This window comes from Suricata suricatta, chromosome 7, assembly GCF_006229205.1.
Source record: "Suricata suricatta isolate VVHF042 chromosome 7, meerkat_22Aug2017_6uvM2_HiC, whole genome shotgun sequence".
In the NCBI taxonomy this organism is placed as follows: Eukaryota; Metazoa; Chordata; class Mammalia; order Carnivora; family Herpestidae; genus Suricata; species Suricata suricatta.
In genome coordinates this window covers 92,931,060-92,950,348 of record NC_043706.1, presented here as the reverse complement: position 1 = coordinate 92,950,348, position 19,289 = coordinate 92,931,060, and the positions used below count along the sequence as shown (strand labels likewise).

Sequence of the window (19,289 nt, the reverse complement as noted above, 5' to 3'; positions counted from 1 at the left end):
CATTACTGTGACCTGTAATGTCTAGAGGTTGGTTAAGGGTAAAACTAACATTTACAAAATTCCATCTTCTTTCAAGAAGTATGTAAGACCTTAAGGAAAAGAGGGGTCTCTAAGGAACTTAATTTTAAGATTGCAAGGTAGAAAATAGAAAAAAATCTCATGGTATGACATTAGTTTGCACCTGATTTATGGATGGGCTGTAGAAAAGAGGGTTTGTTGGACCAATAATGGCTCCTTAGAGGCTTACTGCAAATGAAGTGTAAACTAATCAGCCATTCCTTTATGTTTGTGTTGTTCTGTTCTTTCTGAGTGGGCCATTGATCTAAAAGTTACCTTTGTAGTTTAAGAGAGAATAAGAGATTTTCCAAATAGCCTGGGAGGCTCAAGTAGAGAGGAGTAAGAGGAAAAGGCAAAGGATAAAAGTATGAGGAATTGCAGGCATACCTTGGAGATAATACAGACTTATTTCCAGACCACCACAATGAAACTAACATCACAGTATAGCGAATCAAATGAATTTTTCAGTTTCCTAGTGGATGTGAAACTTCTGTTTAACACTGTATTGTAGTGTAGTCTATAAAATATGTGATAACATTGTCTCAAACAATATACATGCCTTAATGAAAACATTCTTTATTGCTAAAAAATCCTAACCGTCATTTGAGCCTTCAGTGAGTTGTAATCTTTTTGCTAGTGGAGGCTCTTGATTAGGTGTTGATTGCTACTGACTACTCAGGTGGTGGTTGCTGAAGGTTGCAGTGGTGGGGGCAGTTTTTTAAGTGAGACAACAGTAAAGTTTGCTGCATTGACTATTCTTTCACAAATGATTTCTCATTTCTCTGCAAACGTGCAATGCTGTTTATAGCATTTTACTCACAATAAAACGTCTTTGAAAATTAGAGTCAAACCTCTCAAACCCTGTCACTGCTTTGTCAACTAAGTTTATATCATTATCTAAGTCCTTTGTTGTTATTTCAACAGTCTTCACAGCATTTTCACCAGGAGTAGATTCCATCTCTGGAAACCACTTTCTTTGCTCCTCCCTAAGTAGCAACTTCTCATCTGCTCAAGTTCTTTCATGAGAGTGCAGCAATTTAGTCTCATCTTTGGGCTCCACTTCTAATTCTCTTGCTATTTCCACTCCATCTGCAGTACTTCCTCCACTGAAGTCTTGAACCCCTCAAAGTCATCCATCGTGGCTGGAATCAGCTGCTTTCAAAGTCCTGTGGATGTTGATATTTGACTCTTCCTATGAATCATAAATGTACTTAATGGCTTGTAAAAGGGTGAATCAGAAGATTTTCAATGTATGTGGCCCAGATCCACCAGAGGAATCACTCACTATCCTTGGGAGCTATCACCTTAAAAAATGTATTTCTAAAATAGTAAGACTTGGTGAAAATTACTCCTTGATCCATGGGCTACAGAATGGATGTTGTGTTAGTAGGCATTAAAACATCAATCTTACCATATATATGTCTCTATCAGAGCTCTTGGGTGACCAGTTGCATTGTCATTGAGTAGTAATATTTTGAAAGGATATTTTTTTTTTGAATAGTCAGTTTCAACAGTGGGCTTAAAATATTCAAACAACCATGTGCTGTCATTCAAGCTTTGTTGTTCCATTTAGAGAGCACAGGCAGGGTAGATTTAGCATAGTTCTTAAGGGCCCTAGGATTTTCAGAATGGTAAGTGAGTATTGGCTCCAACTGAATGTCACCAGTTGCATTAGCTCCTAACGGAAGAGTCAACCTGTCTTTTGAAGCCGGGCATGGACTTCTATCTCTGAAAGTCTTAGATGGTATCTTCTTCCAATGTAAGGCTGTTTGTTAGTTTCTTCATTAATTACCCCAGCTAGATCTTGTGGATAGCTTGCTGCAGCTTCTCCATAAGCACTTGCTGCTTCTCCTTGCATTTTGATGTTAGGTAGATGCCTTCTTTCCTTAAACCTCAAGAACCAATGTCTTCTAGCTTTGAATTTTTCTTCTGCACCTTCCTCATTTCTCTCAGCCTTTACAGAATTGAAGAGGCAAGTCCTTGCTCTGGATTAAGGTTTGGATTAAAGAAATATTGTGGCTGGTTTGATCTGTCCAGACTGCTAAAACTTTGTCCATATCAGCAATAAGGCTATTTCACTTTCTTATTTGTATTTTCACTGGAGTAGCACTTTTAATTTCCTTCAAAAAATTTTCCTGTGCATTCACACCTTGGCTGTTTGGCACAAGGGTCCTAGCTTTCAGCCTGTCTTGGCTTTCAGTTTGCTTTCTTCACTAAGCTTAATCATTTCTAGCTTTTGATTTAGAGTGAGAGATGTATGGCTCTTCCTTTCACTTGAACACTTAGAAGTCACTGTAGGGTTATTGGCCTAATTTCAATATTGTTGTGTCTCAGGGAATAGGCTAAGAGAGGGGAAGAGACGGAGGAACAGCCCATTGGTGGAGCAGTCAGAATATGTACATTTGTTAAGTTTGCCATCTTATGTGGGCATGGTTCGTCGTGCCCCAAAACAATAACTATAGTATCATCAAAGATCAGTGATCACAGATCACCATAACAAATACAATCAGAAAAAAGTTTTAAACATTCCAAGAATTACCAAAATGTGACACAGAGACACGAAGTGAGCAAAAGCCATTGGAGAAATGGCAGCAGTAGACTTGCTTGACACAGGGTTTCCACAAACATTCAGTTTGCAAAACTCACAGTATTTGTAAAGCACACATGTGTAAAGTGCAATTAAATGAGGTATGCCTGTAATGTACTTGCCCCTGGGAGTGGTGGGGGGAAAACAAGGATGACTTTTTGGTAGTTGCTGGCTCTTGAATGTTTTTGTACTTTGGGAATTAAATTGATTGCCAGGAAATTAAAGCTTATTAAAAGAAATTATTTCCCCAGGCATGCTTTGAGAGAGTTAACATATTTTTTTCTGAGTACAGTATTAGGGTTAGTAGAGGTGACAGACTAGTTTCTTTAGATACCAAAAACACTTTCATTCAGTTGTCAAATAATTACACATACGATTATTCATTATCTGCCACATTGCAAGCACTGTGTTAGATGACAGAAATGCAAGCCAAATGTAAAAACAGTTTCTGCCCTTGAGTGACAAGCTAGTCGGGAAAGGCAGACTTGTAAGTAAACATTAAAGTACAAGAAAGATTATGCACATTTTTGCCAGGTACAGTGATAACAGAGGAGGGAGTGATCAACCCAAGTTGAGGGAAATTTCTGGTATTTGGGAGCTCATGGTTTAGGCTTTAGCAGTTTCTGAAGGAATAGTAGTAGGAATTTGCCAGGTTAAAGAGGAAGAAAAGAAAATCCAAGTAGGGTTTAGGAGGCGTGAAATAGCTTGGTGAGTTCAGAGAATTCAGGATAGTTCAAAATGACTAGAATAGAGAGTGCAGTGATAGGAGACTGGAGAGATTGGCCCTGATCAGATCATGACCCATGTAGTTTATGCTAAATGGCTTAGATTTGATTTATGAAATGATGTGTTGTAAGTTTAGAGCAGGGAAATGATCAGGTCTGTGGGACTGAACTCCATATTAGTTAGCATTGTCAGGAATAATAGCTGGAAGAAGATGGAAACTTCAAAATGATTGAAACATATTTGATTTCAAATGTTTGATTTTTACTTTACCTAGGAGTGGCAAGAATTACAACAGAGTATACAGCGAAAGGAGAGAGCTCTACTGGAAACCAAATCAAAGATAACACATCCTGTTTATAGTCTTTACTTTCCTGAGGTGAGTTATTCATGGCTCAGTGTTTTCCTTATTCCATCTACTTTCTCTTTAGGTATTTTTCAGTTGCCTTTTATCCCCCCATGGTATGTACTGGCTCAAATGTGCTGATATGATCTTTTCTTGATAGGTGACAGTTTGAAGAATACATTTCAGTATGAATTAGATTTAGTGAATGTGTTATATAATGGGAGAATTGTTAACTTTTTAAGCATTTATATGGTTTTCTGTGCTTCTGTCTTTTCTGTGCCTGGATTACTGAAGGTTGTGCTGACTGCTGATTTCTCTTTAGTTGTTCAGGCAATCTGTCAGACAAATGCATATTTTGCCTATGATTACACAACTTGTGTGAATCTCTCACTTCTGTTGAATTTTAAATAAGGTGAAAAAAATTCTTAAATTGTTCCCATGGGTTTTCTCTGATGGCCCTGTACTGGCCACCTGGAGCCACTGCACTTGCTGGCCCTAGTAATTGTGCCAGTCCCTGGGAATAGGCAAGGCCAGGGCTGGGGGACCAGCTGAGTTCAGTGAGAGTTCAGACAGGCTGAGCCCCAAGCTCAGGACAGATTGTTGCAGTGCTGTTTGTTCTCCTGTCCTTGTTTACTTTGTGGTTGAGGCCTGCTCAGCTTTTGGTCTCCTTAAGTCATTTGTCTTTCAAATGAATTTGGAATTTGCATGCTTTGCTTTTGAGATGATTCTGTCTCTGGCCAGACCTCGATGACTGGGTGCCTCTTAGTTCAAGGAAGCTGTTCCACCGACTGCCTCACAGCTTGGCCACAGAGTGTTCTGCTTGGCACTCATGTTTGGCAGATGATTTCATGTATAAATCTGCTTTCTGCTTTAGAATGTCAATCCAGAGTTGTTGGGGACTGCTGAAGGCAAATTCCCAAGTAATTTGGCTTTCCTAATAATAAACGAGCGGCTCTGCACAGACTGTGGTCTTGACTTGGAAAGAAGTCAGCCCAGGACTCCATGTTAATGTGCTTGCTGATCTCCTGGCGTGTCCTGAGTGCTAGCCCATCTGTTAGGGGCGTCTTGCCCGTCGCAGTTGTAGTCTGCCAACCCCAAGACTCCCGAAACCAAGCGAGTAAATTTCACTCATTGATTGGTTTTAACAGTGCCATGGGATGTTATAAGTTGCATAATTTGTACCCCATGTTCATTTTAGATCATCCTTAGTTAATAAGCAAAGCATCCATTCACTCCCTTAGAACATTTTAGCCTTGAAAATGCCTTCTTTGAATTTAATCTACAACTGCACAGTAAACAACTCAAAAAAATACCATTTATCAGACAAAATTTATTTAGGATTTTGCTAACATCTACCTCTACCTTCCTGTGTACCTGCAGAACTACCCTCACTACCACACTACCCATTTAAATTGCTTAAAGTTGTATGTTTACAATTGACCTACATGTAACTGAAATTCATTATGCTTAATATGTTAAGAATGATGGGGAATCTCACACAATAGAGAAGCTATTAAAGTGCAAATAAGTCGTGCTAGAACACCTTTTCCACTTTCACCATGTGCATCAAAGAGTCTGGGCACAGGTACAGGGCCATGGATTCATATTCACTAGCTTCTTAATAAATATTCTTGAATGAATCACATTTTAATCAAATAGCCTGGGAGAGAGGAGGGAAAGGCATTATCTTAGTGCTAAGAGGTGAAGAAAATACGCACATTCTTAAACATATCCCTGTGCTGCTTATATGACATATGTGTTCTGGTAATGAGATCATTTCATTAATAATCGTGATTATCATTTGTCACAGTCATTGTGCTAGACATTCGAATGTATGTTTTACTTGTATTATCTAAGTTCATCTTCACAACACAGCTTGAGGTAGATACTCCTCATTTAATAGAGAAGAAAAGTAAGATTTTAGAGAAGTGAAATAATCCGGCCTATGTGGCTTTAAATCAGGCATTGACAAACTACAGCCTGCAGACAGGTTTAATGAATGCCTGTTTAATGAATGAAGTTTTATTGGAACAAGTCACACATATTCTTTTCATGTTACAGTGGCAGAATTGAGTAATTGTCACTAAGACTATGGCCCACAAGGTGCAGAAATTAATTCTGCATCTTGAGTCCATTATAGTGTTTTTACCCACTGTGTGTGTGCAACACACACATAGACACACATACATATATGTATATACATGTACCTATTGTGGTAGTCCACTTTGGGTTAAGCAGAAGTTGGATTAATCATATACTTGTGATTTACTTATTCTGCTTATTAACGTTGTTGTGCTTTGTAGTTTACAAGAATTTTTAGTCAACCTTAGTGTAGCTTATTAGATAATCACATTTCAATGTCTTGTGGCTAAAATAAAATAGAAAGTACAAGTGATTCTGGCTTAAAAAGACATTTTTCCCTATGATACTGTTTTCAGTAAAAAGTTATTTTTTAACTTTCTTTTGGATAATTGAGAATTTAGAACAGTCTAGTGTTATTTTGGGTTAGTGAGTATTTAGAATATCCTAGAGTTTATATTTTAGCTCCAAAACATTTTTCTTTAGGCGGTTTAAAGAAGATCTCTTTGCTGACCAATTCTTAAGCAGAAGATACTCAGATGTGACGAGACAGTTACTGATGTGTCCTGTACAGCACTGAGCACACTGAAATTTGGTGCCTCCAGACTGCTGGGTCTTCTAATTGTTTGTTTAAAATACTTTTCTGTCTCCTGTCAGTTCTTCCTGCTGACATTGTACATTCTGGTGGCAGTTTCTTTACGAGCTCTTTTTCTGTTCCTAATCTTTTGTGAGGTACAACTAAAAATGTGCTTTCTAAAATCATGTGCTGTGAAAGGTATAGATGGGCTCTTAAATCTGAGATGTTCTCTTGTTTGTTTATTGAGAGCACAAGCAGGGGAAGGGCAGAGATGGAGAGAGAGAGAATCCCAAGCAGTCTCCACACTAGCGTCACAGAGCCTAATGTGGGGCTTGAACTCAAGAACTTAGAGATCATGACCCGAGCTGAGATCAAGATTCAGATGTTTAATTCACTGAGCCACCCAGGTGCCCCTGAGATGATCCCTTATGAGTAGTTTATTTTAATGATTTCTGGTTTGGTTGACCAGGTCCCTTCTACTCTTTCTGGCTTTTGCTTATTACCAGATAAGATGACTAAAATTATTTGCTGGATGAAATGTAACAGTTTATAATGTTTTATTTTTTTTAATATCTATTGTCATTTAAGGTTAATCAGGATTTTGGGTTTTTTTTTTTTTAATGTTTATTTTGAAAGAGAGAGAGAGAACATGAGCAGGGGAGGGGCAGAGAGAGAGGGAGACACAGAATCTGAAGTGGGCTCCAGGCTCCATGTTGTCAGCATAGAGCCCAATGTGGGGCTCCCACTCATAAGCCATGAGATCATGACCTGAGTTGAAGTCGGGTGCTCAACTGACTGAGCCACCCAGGCGCCCCTCAGGGGTTTTTAATACTGAGGCCCATCACTACAGTTTTCTAAGGGGCCATTTGAAACCCCCAAATTACATACAGAATTCTTTTGGACAGCAGATCTACAAATGGTTAAGAACAATTTATTCATTCAGTAAACATTTATTGAATATCTATTTTGTACCAGGCACTGTGTCTGTGCTGGAGGTGCTGCAGAGAACAAAACCAAAACAATACCTCTACAATGAGACAAAGCAGACCGTTATTTCTCTAGTTCTTTCTGATAACGTACTCTTATTTTGTTTTTTCTCTTTGCAGGAGAAACAAGAATGGTGGTGGCTTTATATCGCAGATAGGAAGGAACAGACGTTAATATCTATGCCATATCATGTGTGTACACTCAAAGATACAGAAGAGGTAATTATCCAGCAACATTATTTCAGTTTTTACAAATGTATTGCATCTGACCATCATGCTGCTTCATAAAATCTTCTTTAGAAATAAGTTTATCATATTTGCCTTATTGTATGTTGCTAAGCCACAAATATTTTTTATAATAGTTTATTGTCAAATTGGTTTCCATATAACACCCAGTGCTTTTCCCCACAAGTGCCCCCCCTCCATGACCATCACTCCCTTTCCCTCTCCCCCTCCCCCTCCAGCCCTCGGTTCATTTTCAGTATTCAATAGTCTCTCATGATTTGTGTCCCTCTCTCTCCCCAACTCTCTTTCCCCCTTTCCCCTCCCTATGGTCCTCCGTTAGGTTTCTCCTGTTAGACCTATGAGTGTAAACATAAGGTATCTGTCCTTGGCGTGACTTATTTCGCTTAGCATGACACCCTCGAGATCCATTCACATTGCTACAAATGGCCAGATTTCATTCTTTCTCATTGCCATGTAGTACTCCATTGTGTGTATATACCAGATCTTCTTGATCCACTCATCAGGTGATGGACATTTAGGCTTTTTCCATGATTTAGCTATTGTTGACAGTGCCGCTATGAACATTGGGGCACATGTGCCCCTATGCACCAGCACTTCTGTATCCTTTGGGTAAATCCCTAAGCAGGGCTATTGCTGGGTCATAAGGGAGTTCTATGGATAGTTTTTTGAGGAACCTCCATATTGTTTTCCAGAGTGGCTGCACCAGTTTACATTCCCACCAACAGTGTAGGAGGGAAAGCACACTTTTAAAAAGTGTTTTTAACGTTTTATTTATTTTTGAGAGAAACAGCGTGAGCAGGGAAGGGTCAGAGAGAAAGGGAGACACAGAATCTGAAGACAGGCTCCAGGCTCTGAGCTAGCTGTCAGCACAGAGCCTGATGTGGGGCTCAAACCCACTAACTGCGAGATCATGACCTGAGCTGAAGCCAGACTGCTCAACTGACTGAGCCACCCAGGTGCCCATCAAGGCACATTTTATAACTGTTCTCTGGTGTCTTTGGGGGCAACTAATTGGAAGTTTATATAGTATTGTTAAAAGTAGACAACTTTCTCAGTCTTAAAAATGTATTTTCAGCTTACTTTGGAAAGTGTTCACTGTCAGTGTCTAAGACCATAATGCCTTTTGTTCTCCTATCCAGAATTTAATTATATTTTACAAAAATTTACAGTTTTTATCTTCACTGGATTAGTGCTAAGATATAACCTTTTGTCTTAAAAACAAATGTAAGAATTGCTGATTAGATTTTTAGAGTGGAATTTTTGATTATGTAGCATTATTCATTGTTAATGACATCACTAATGTACTATCATGATGAACATATTTTACACTTAGCAACTCCTTTCTATTTTTGTTTTTCTTGATTTTTTTCATGTTACATTTCTAGAAAGAAGTTTCTTTTTACCTGGACTTGGTAGACAAGAGCAAGGTTTTTTTAAAATTTCAAGATAGTTCTTTGATGTTGAGTTTTTAAAGATATTTTTAAAACATTTTTTGAAATGTTTATTTACTGAGAGAGAGAGAGAGAGAGAGAGAGAGTGAGAGAGTGAGAGAGTGAGTGCAAGTGGGGGAGAAGCAGATAGAGTAAGTGAGTCACAGAATGTGAAGCAGGCTTCGGGTTCTGAGCTCTGAGCTGTTAGCATGGAACCTGATGTAGGACTCAAACCCATGAACCGTGAGATTGTGACCTGAGCCGAGGGCAGCCACTTAACTGACTAAGACACCCATATGCCCCTGATTTTCTAAAAAAAATTTTTATGTGTTTATTTTGAGAGAGACAGAGAGTGAGCAGGGGAGAGAGAGAGAGGGAGACACAGAATCTGAAGCAGGCTCCAGCCTCTGAGCTGTCAGCCCAGAGCCTGACACAGGGCTCGAACCCACGGATTGTAAGATCATGACCTGAGCCGAAGTTTGACGCTTAACCAACTGAGCCACCCAGGCGCCCTGTGCCCCTGATTTTTAATACAAAAAGTAAAATTTCCCCTTTATTATCAAGTAGTAAATGTATGGAGTAAGTTGTTTGACACTTAGAGGTAACTTAAGGGTATTTCTTTGATAGAGCAGTTTTATTATTATTATTTTTTTAATAGTTTATTGTCAAATTGGTTTCCTATTATTTTTTAAGTATAAATATTACCAGAGTACCATAAGAAGAAGGGCCATCTCTTACATAGGCACAATAAAATTACCATGTTCAGGAAATTTAACATTGATATTGTATTTATCTAATATGCAGTCCATATTCAGATTTTTTTAAATACTCACTAGTGCCTGATACAGTTTTTGTTTTGTTTTAAAATTATTTTTTATTTTTTAGAGAGAGAGAGCACGTGCACACATGTGAGAGGGGCAGGGGGAGGGGGAAGAGAGACTCGTAAGCAGGCTCTGTGCTGATGCAGTGCTCAATCCCACATCCCTGGCATCATGACCTGCGCCAAAATCGAGTTGGATGCTCAACTGTCAACTGACTGAGCCACCCACACATCCTTTTTTTTTTTTTTTAATTAGTTTTTATTTTGTTTAAAAAAATTTTTTTGTCTTTACTTTTTAATTTTGGGAGACAGAGACAGTGAGTCGGGGAGGGCCAGAGAGAAAGGGAGACACAGAATCCGAAGCAGGCTCCAGGCCCTGGGCTATCAGCACAGAGCCCGATGTGGGGCTGGAACCCACGGACTGTGAGATCATGACCTGAGCTGATCGGATGCTCAACCCACTGAGCCACCCAGGCACCCCTATTTTGTTTAAAAATTCAGGATCCAGTCAGGAATCATGCATTGCATTTTGTTGTCATTCATCTTTATTCTAGAACTCTTCCTTGGCCTTTTTTTTTTTTTTTTAATTTTTCATGCCCTTAACATTTTTGAAGAGGTCAGGCAAAGTATTTTGTTAGACTATCCTTCAGTTTTAATTGGCCTCATTGGTTACTCATAATCGTATTCATCTTAAAATTTTTGGTAACAATACTACATAAGTGATGTAACCTTCTTAGTGCATCGAATTGAGGTACATTATGTCAGTTTGCCCCACATTAGTGATACCATGGTCAAACAATTTTAAGGCTTCTCTACTGAAAGAGGTATTTTTTCTTCTAATCTTTGGGGTGATACTTGGAAACTGTGTTAATACCCTGTTCTCTGTCTTTCCCACTCATTTTAATGTAATTGATGATTTGTGAGAGAATAAATTTTTACTAGTTTTAAGTTATTGTAGTTTCAGTTTTGTACTTCTCTTAAGAGTGAAACTGAACATCTTTTAGTATATTTGAATTGTACTTTTCTTTATGTCTATTTGTGACCATTGTTCATTTTTATTGGTCATTTAAATTAGTTTGGGCAATTGTTTTGGAGTTGTTTTAATTATTATGAAATCAGCCCGTTGTGATATTTGTTGCAAATATTTCTCCCCAGTTTGTTTTACTATTAAGGTTGTTTTTACTAGGCAAAAATATAAACATTTATTTATTTATTTATTTGTAGTTTTTTTGAAGTATGATTTAGTAATTTTTTCTTTTATGTTTTCTTGGTTTTCTGATGACTTAGAAAGGTCAAACAGATTAAAAAATGATTTTTCTAGTTTTTTTTTAATATATAATCTTGCCTACAAAATCTGGATTTTGGAGATTGGAGCCAGATTGCCAAAACATCCAAATGACATCTTAAATAATTTATTCTTCCTTTGTCTAAATGGAAATAAAACTTTTTAAGTTATTATTGTGAATCACCTAGTGCTGATGACAACAAATGCACCTCTTAATACCCATCACCTGTTTCACTTATTCCCCTCCCACCTCCAATCTGGTAACCATCTGTTCTCTATAGTTAAAAAGTCTGTTGCTTGGTTTCTCTGTCTTTTTCCCCCCTTTTCTTACTTACTTTGTTCCTTATATGAATGAAATCATATGCTATCTGCCTTTCTCTGACTTACTGCACTTAGCATTATACATTCTAGCTCCATCCATGTTGTAAGTGGCAATATTTCATTTTTTTATGGCTAATATTCCATTGTGCGAATATATCTCATCTTCTTTATTCATTCATCAATTGATGTATGCTTGGACTGCTTCCATAATTTGGCTATTGTAAATAATGCTCCTGTAAACAGGGATACATATATCCTCTTGAATTAGTGTTTTTGTATTTTGGGGGTAAATACCCAGTAGTGTGATTGGTGGATTGTAGGGTACTTCTGTTTTTAACTTTTTGAAGAACCTTCCACAGTGGTTGCACCAGTTTGCATTTCACCAACAGTGGAAGAGGATTCTGTTTTCTGTGCATCCTCACCAACACTGGTTGTTTCGTTTCTTTTTGATTTTAGCCAGAATTCTGACAGGTGTGAGGTGATACCTAATTGTAGTTTTGATTTGCATTTCTCTGATGGTAAGTGATGATGCACATCTTTTCATGTGTCTGTTGGCCATCTGTAGGTCTTTTTTTGGCCGAATGTCTGTTCATGCCTTGCCCATTTTTAAATTGGATTGTTTATTTTTTGGGCATTGAGTTTTACAAGTTTTTTATATACTTGAATATTAACCCTTTATTATATTACTTGTAAATATCTTCTTTCATTCCATAGGTTGCCTTTTAGTTTTGTTGATTGTTTCCTTCATTGTGCAGAAGCTTTTTATTTTGATGGAGTCCCAATAGTTTATTTTTGCTTTTGTTTCTCTTGCCTCAGGAGACATATCTAGAAAAAAAGTTGCTATAGCCAGTGTCAAAGAAGATACTACCTGTGTTCTTGTCTAGGATTTTTATGGTTTCAGATCTCACATTTAGGTCTTTAACCAGCTTTGAATTTATTTCTGTGCATGGTGTAATAAAGTGGTCCAGATTTCTTTGTTTTTATTAAAACAATTTTTTTTTTAAGTTTGAGAGAGAGCATGCACACAAGTGGGGGAGGGGCAGAGAGAGAGGGAAAGAGAATCCCCAGCAGGCTCTGCTCTGTCAGTGCAGAACCTGATGTGTGGCTCGATCTCATGAACTGTGAGATTATGACCTGAGCCAAAATCAAGAGTCAGATGCTTAACTGATTGAGCCACCCAGGTGCCCTCAGTTTCTTTCTTTTGCATTTATTGTCCAGTTTTTCAAACATCATTTGTTGAAGAGACTGCCTCTTTCCCACCAGATATTCTTTCCTGCTTTGTCGAAGATTAATTGACCACGTAATTGTGTGTTTATTTCTGGATTTTCTGTTCTGTTCCATTAATCTACATGACTGTTTTTGTGTCATTACCATACTGTTTTGATCACTGTAGCTTTGTAATATAACTTGCAATCTAAAATTGTGATGCCTCCAGTTTTGCTTTTCTTTTTAAAGGTTCATTTGGCTATTCAGGGTCTTTTCTGGTTTCATACAAATTTTAGGATTATTTGTTCTAGTTCTGTAAAAAATGCTGTTGGTATTTTGGTATAGGGATTGCATTGAATGTGTAGATTGCTTTGGGTAGTATAGACATTATTACAATATTTGCTCTTCCAATCCATGAGCATGGAATGCCTTTCCATTTTTCTGGGTCATTTTCAATTTATTTCATCATCATTTTATAGTGTTCAGAGTATAGGTGTATCACTTCTTTGATTAGGTTTATTCCTAGGTATCTTACTGTTCTTGGTGCAGGTATAGATGGAATTGATTTCTTAATTTCTCTTTCTGCTGCTTCATTATTGGTGTATATAAATGCAACAGATTTCTGTACATTGATTTTGTATTCTGTGACTTTACTGAGTTCGTTTATTAGTTCTAGAAGTTTGTTGGTGGAGTTTCTCAGTTTTCCTGTGTATAGTATCATGTCATCTGCAAATACTGAAAGATTTATTTTTTCCTTACCAATTAGATCCTTTTTATTTTTTTTTCTATTGTCTGATTTCTGTGGCTAGGACTTGCAGTACTACATTGAATAAAAGTGAAAGTTGACATCCTTGTCTTGTTCCTGACTTTAAGGGAAAGGCTCTCAGTTTTATCCCATTGAGGATGATGTTAGCTGTGGGGTTTTTCATATATGGGCTTTATTATGTTGAGGTATGTACCCTCTATACCTACATTATTGAGGGTTTTTAATATGCATGGATGTTACATTTTGTCAAATGCTTTTTCTGTATCTGTTAGAATGATCTGATGATTCTTATCCTTTCTCTTCTTGGTGTGATGTATCATGTTGATTTGTGAATATTGAACCACCCTTGCAACACAGGAATAAATCCCACTAGATCATGGTGAATGATTTTTTTTTTTTTTAATGAATTGCTGGATTGGGTTTAAGATTTTTGCATCTATTTTCATCAGATATATTGGTCTATATTTCTTTTTTTGTGGTGTCATTATCTGGTTTCAGTATCAGGGTAATGCTGACTTCATAGAATGAATTTGGAAGTTTCCTTTCCTTTTCTATATTTTGGAATAGTTTGAGAAGAATAGGTAATTAAATCTTCTTTAAATACTTGGTAGGAGTCCCTGGGCGGCTCAGTCAGTTGAGCAATTGACCCTTGATTTCGGTTCAGGTCATGGTCCCAGGATTGCGGGATTGAGCCCTGCCTTGAGCTCTGCACTGAGCATGGAGCCTGCTTGAGATTCATTCTCTCTCTCCCTCCCTCCTTCCTCCTCCCCCTAAGCCCCTCTTTCTAGCTTGCATGCTCTCTCTCACACACACAAATTAAAAAATAAATCTTTGTTAGAATTCGCCTGTGAAGCTGTCTGTTCCTGGACTTTTGTCTGTTGGGAGTTTTTTGATTACTGATTCAGTTCTTTGCTGGTTATCAGTCTGTTCAGGTTTTCTATTTTTTCCTGTTTCAGTTTTGTTAGGTTATATGTTTCTTATCCATTTCTTCTAGGTTGTCCAATTAGTTGGCATGTAGTTTTTCATCATATTCTCTTACAATTGTATTTCTGTAGTGCTTGTCATTATTTCTCCTCTCTCATTTATGATTTTATTTTGGGGGTCTTTTTTTTTTTCTTTAACTTTGGCTAGAGGTTTATCAGTTTTATTGACTTTTTCAAAGAACTGACTCCTCGTTCATTGATATGTTGTATTGGTCATTTAAGTTTATTTATTTTGAGAGAGACAGAGACAATGTGAGTTGGGGAGGGGCAGAGAGGGAGGGAGAGAGAGAGAATCCCAATCAATCTCTCCACCGCCAGTGCAGAACTTATCATGGGGCTCGAACCCACAAAACTGCAAGATCATGACCTGAGCTGAAGACAAGAGTTGGACACCTAACCGACTGAGCCCCTCTTGTGGTTGACTTGTACTTTTGTAGGTTGACTAGTGTTGTGGTCAGAAAAGATGCATGGTATATGACTTTGATCTTTTTGAATTTGTTGAGGCTTGTTGTATGACTTAATATGTGATTTGTCCAGAGAATTTTCCATGTGCACTTGAAAAGAATGTGTATTCTGCTGTTAAGGTGGAATGTTCTGAGTATACCTGTTAAATCTATCTGGTCCAGTCTGTCATTCAAAAGCCTTTGTTTCTGGGGCTCCTGGGTGGCTCAGTTCCCCACATTTTTGGTATATGTTATTACATTTTATATCCTTTTATTTTGTGAGTTCCTTGACTGATTTTTTACAGAAGTTTGCAGTTTTACAGCTTTGTGTATCCTACCTTCATAGTGTCATTTTTGATCTTTACATTCACAGTCCTCTTTAATATTTTTCGCAGGGCTGGTTTAGTGGTCATGAACTCCTTTACTTTTTGTTTGTCTGGGAGACTCTTTATCTCTCCTATTCTGAATGATAGCAGTACTGGATAGTATTTCTTTGTTGCAGGTTTTCCCCAGTCAGCACTGTGAGTGTATCATGCCACTCTGTTCCGGCTTGGAAAGTTTCTGCTTAAAAATCTGCTGATAGCCATATAGGGTTTCCTTTGTATGTAATTGTCTTTTTTTTTTTTTTTTTGTGCTGCTTTTAATTTTTTTCTTTATTACTATATTTTGCCATTTTAATTACAATATATCTTGGTGTGGATCTGCTTTTGTTAATTTTGTTGAGTGTCCTTTGTGCCTCCTGGATCTGGATATCTATTTCCTTCCCAGATTAGGGAAGTTTTCAGCTATTATTTCTTCAAATAAATTGTCTCCTTTTTTCTCTCTTCATCTGAGACTCCTATAATGTGAATGTACCATTTGATGTAGTCACTGAGTTCCGTAGGTCTATTTCTCTTTTTGCATAATCCTCCTTTCTTTTGTTTGTTCAGCTTGATTACTTTCTATTGCTCTGTCTTCCAGGCCATTAATTCGTTCCTCTGCATCTTCCAGCCTGCTATTCATTCCATCAGGCGTGTTTCTTATTTTGTTCATTGAGCCCTTTATTTCTGCTGTCAGTTTTACCTCTGTGTTAATGGTCTCACCGAGATTCTCTGCTCTTTTCTTAAGTCCAGTGAATATCCTTATGATCGGTGCTTTAAGTTCTCCATCAGTTATTACCTATATCTGTTTTGCTTAGGTCTCCTGCTGGGCCTTGTCCTAGTCTTTCATTGGGAGAGATTCCTCTGTCTTCTCATTTTGTCTAAGTCCCTGTGCCTGTCTCTCTGTGTTAGCAAAGTCAGCTATGTCTCCTCTTCTTGAAGGTAATGGCTCTATTTAGAAGAGTCCCTGTAGTACCCTGCAGTATAGTGTCTCTTGTTTCCCAGAGTCTGGTGCTCAGGAGTGTCTGCAATGTGTGCTGTTTTTGCATTGCTTTTGTGTCCTGGTTGCTTTTTTCTCCAGGCTGGTCATCTCCAGAGGGTCTCTGTTGGTGGGCAGTGTTTGGTCCCTAGCCTGAACGTGACTGAGTTTTATCTAGGTGTATTCTGGTCTGCTTGTGAAATGAGTCATTCTGCCACCGCCAGAGGAGCCAAGGCCCTGCTAAACTTGGGGCTTTGCTGTGCTGGGACTGAAGCACATGTGACTGGGAGGGGCAGTTGCACTGGAGTACAGGGAGTGGGGGCTTAGTGTAAGCAAGTTAGGTAGTATCAGGGCTGCTTCCTGGAGGTGGCCCTGTGTTTATGCTGAAGGGGAGAAGAGGGAAATGGCACTGGCCAGGGATCTCTCCATGAGTGCTATCTGTCGACGATGCCCTGTGAGATGAGCAGGTACCCTCCCCACTGTGTGCCCCATGCACTCTTCAGGTCAGTTTCCACACTGGATGTCTGTGGACTGTCTGCCCTGCCTTTTCTCTAAGAGCAGCCCTGATGTCCTCCTAACTCTCCCAGAGCCAAGCATGCTTACCTTTAAAACTCCAGGCTTACCTTTAAAACTCCAGGCTAACCGCCCTGCTGGTTGCAAGAACTCAAGAAATTCAGGCCCTTGTGCTCTCCAAGCCAGTTACTATGGGGATTCCTTTCCCCATGTACCCTCCTTGGCTGGTTGTTTCTTGCCCTTCTTCACGACCACGGCTTCCTCCCGACCACAGTGGTCATAATCCATTTCTTGCCCAAGCCACATCTCCACACTTCCTTCCTTTTTTGATGTGGCCTCTTTTCTACCCTTAATTGTGGAGTTTTTTCTGCCAGTCTTCAGTCAATTTCTAGGGTGTTTAGAATGATTTGATAATTATCCATTTATATTTGTGGGATGATGAGAGCATAGGGTCCTCCTACCCACCCTCCACCCCCAGCATCTTCCTTCCCCTGGAATTGAAACAAACTTAAGAGTTTGTAACTCTTGGGATATGAAGTTGATTTGATAGGAAATAATATTGTCTTGAAATTTTAAGGCATTTGGCATGTTTAAATTTTTTTTTTTAGTATAATTGACATACAATGCTACGTTAGTCTCAGGTGTTTAACATAGTGATTCAACTTCTCTGTATATTACCCTGTGCTACCGTCTGTCACCATACATGCTATTACACTATTATTTACTATATTTTCTAGCCTGTACTTTATGTGACTTACTCACTCCATACCTGGAAACCTGTATCTCCTACTTCGCTTCACCCATTTTGCCCATCTCCTTATGCCTCTCCATCAGTTCCCTCTGGCAACCATTAGTTTCTTCTCTGTGTTTATAGGTTAGATTCTGGTTTTTGTTTCTTTGTTTTTTTAGATTCCACATATGAATGAAAGCATATGGTATTTTCAGCATTGGGCATTTGAAAAAGAAAAACTCACTTCCCCTGTGTGTTTTTCATTGACTCACATTATTATCACACTCACAGCACTTTTAATACCAGGTCTGGGCGTTTTTCCCCCACACCAAGTAATTTTCTTTGACACCAGCCAAGTGTCCTGCAATTTAACTTAATACTGACTATTTATCTGGAGTTGGGATCAGATACCACAAGGTGAGTCCCATAAGACTGCCCCTCTTGCTGGGCGCCTGGGTGGCTCAGTCGGTTACATGTCCCTCTTCGGCTCAGGTCACAATCTCACGGTTCGTGGGTTCGACCCCCGCGTTGGGTTCTGTGCTGACAGCTAGCTCAGAGCCTGGAGCCTGCTTCAGATTTTGTGTCTCCCTCTCTCTCTGACCCTCCTCTGCTCGTGCTTTCTCTCTGTCTCAATAATAAATAAACATTAAAAAAAAAAAAGACTGCCCCTCTCCCTCCATATGCTTCAGGTGCCACTTGCAAGTCTCAAGTAGTCACCTGTACTTCTGACCAGCTGGCTATAAATTGGGGTTCTCATGAACCCCTCCTTGGGTTTGACAATTCGCTAGAATGGCTCATAGAACTCAGGGAAACCTGTTTACTGGTTTATTATAAAATAATGTAATAAAGGATACAGGGCATTATTCAGATGGAAGAGATAACATAGAACATGGTACGGGGTAAGGGGCATGGAGTTTCCATGCTCTTTTGAGCACACCATTCTCCCAGCACCTCCACGTGCTCACCAACTTGCCAGCTCCTTGAACCCCCCTTACAGTGGGGGTTTTTATGGAGGCTTCATCACATAGGCATAAGGCATCATTAACTCAATTTCTAGCCCCTCTCTGGAGAATGGGTTGGTGTGGCTGAGAGCTCCAAACTTCTAATCAAGGCTTGGTCTTTCTAGTGACCAGACCTCATCTAGATGCCCATCAAGAGTCACCTCATTTTTTCCCCCTAGTTTCATTTCTTTTTTATTTTTATTTTTTTATTTTTTTAAGTTTATTGTCAAATTGGTTTTCATACAATACCCAGTGCTCTTCCCCACAAGTGCCCTCCTCCACCACCACCACCTCTTTTCCCCCTCCCCCTTCCCCTTCAACCCTCAGTTCATTTTCAGAATTCAGTAGTCTCTCAAGTGTTGTATCCCTCTCTCTCCCCAACTCTTTTTGCCTCTTCCCCTCCCCCTGGTCCTCCATTAGGTCTCTCCTGTTCTCCTGTTAGACCTATGAGTGCAAACATGTGGTTTCTGTCCTTCTCTGCCTGACCTATTTCGCTTAACATGACACCCTCGAGGGCCATCCAGTTTGCTACAAATGGCCAGGTTTCATTCTTTCTCATTGCCATGTAGTACTCCATTGTGTGTATATACCAGATCTTCTTGATCCACTCATCAGGTGATGGACATTTAGGCTCTTTCCATGATTTGGCTATTGTTGACAGTGCTGCTGTGAACATTGGGGTACATGTGCCCCTATGCATCAGCACTTCTGTATCCCTTGGGTAAATCCCTAGCAGTGCTATTGCTGGGTCATAAGGGAGTTCTATGGATAGTTTTTTGAGGAACCTCCATGCTGTTTTCCAGAGCGGCTGCACCAGTTTACATTCCCACCAACAGTGTAGGAGGGTGCCCG

At 39.1% G+C, this 19,289-nt stretch overlaps 1 protein-coding gene across 2 annotated transcripts in view; it reads left to right on the top strand.

Annotated features, from left to right (window-relative positions):
* Window positions 1-19,289, top strand: part of SEC63 (SEC63 homolog, protein translocation regulator) — a 77,489-nt gene that overhangs the window by 55,484 nt on the left and 2,716 nt on the right. For both annotated transcript variants that reach the window (XM_029944485.1, XM_029944486.1), the window contains 2 exons: window positions 3,645-3,746; window positions 7,476-7,574. In XM_029944485.1, coding sequence (XP_029800345.1) covers window positions 3,645-3,746; window positions 7,476-7,574 — 201 coding nt within the window. The remainder of the gene's footprint in view (window positions 1-3,644; window positions 3,747-7,475; window positions 7,575-19,289) is intronic.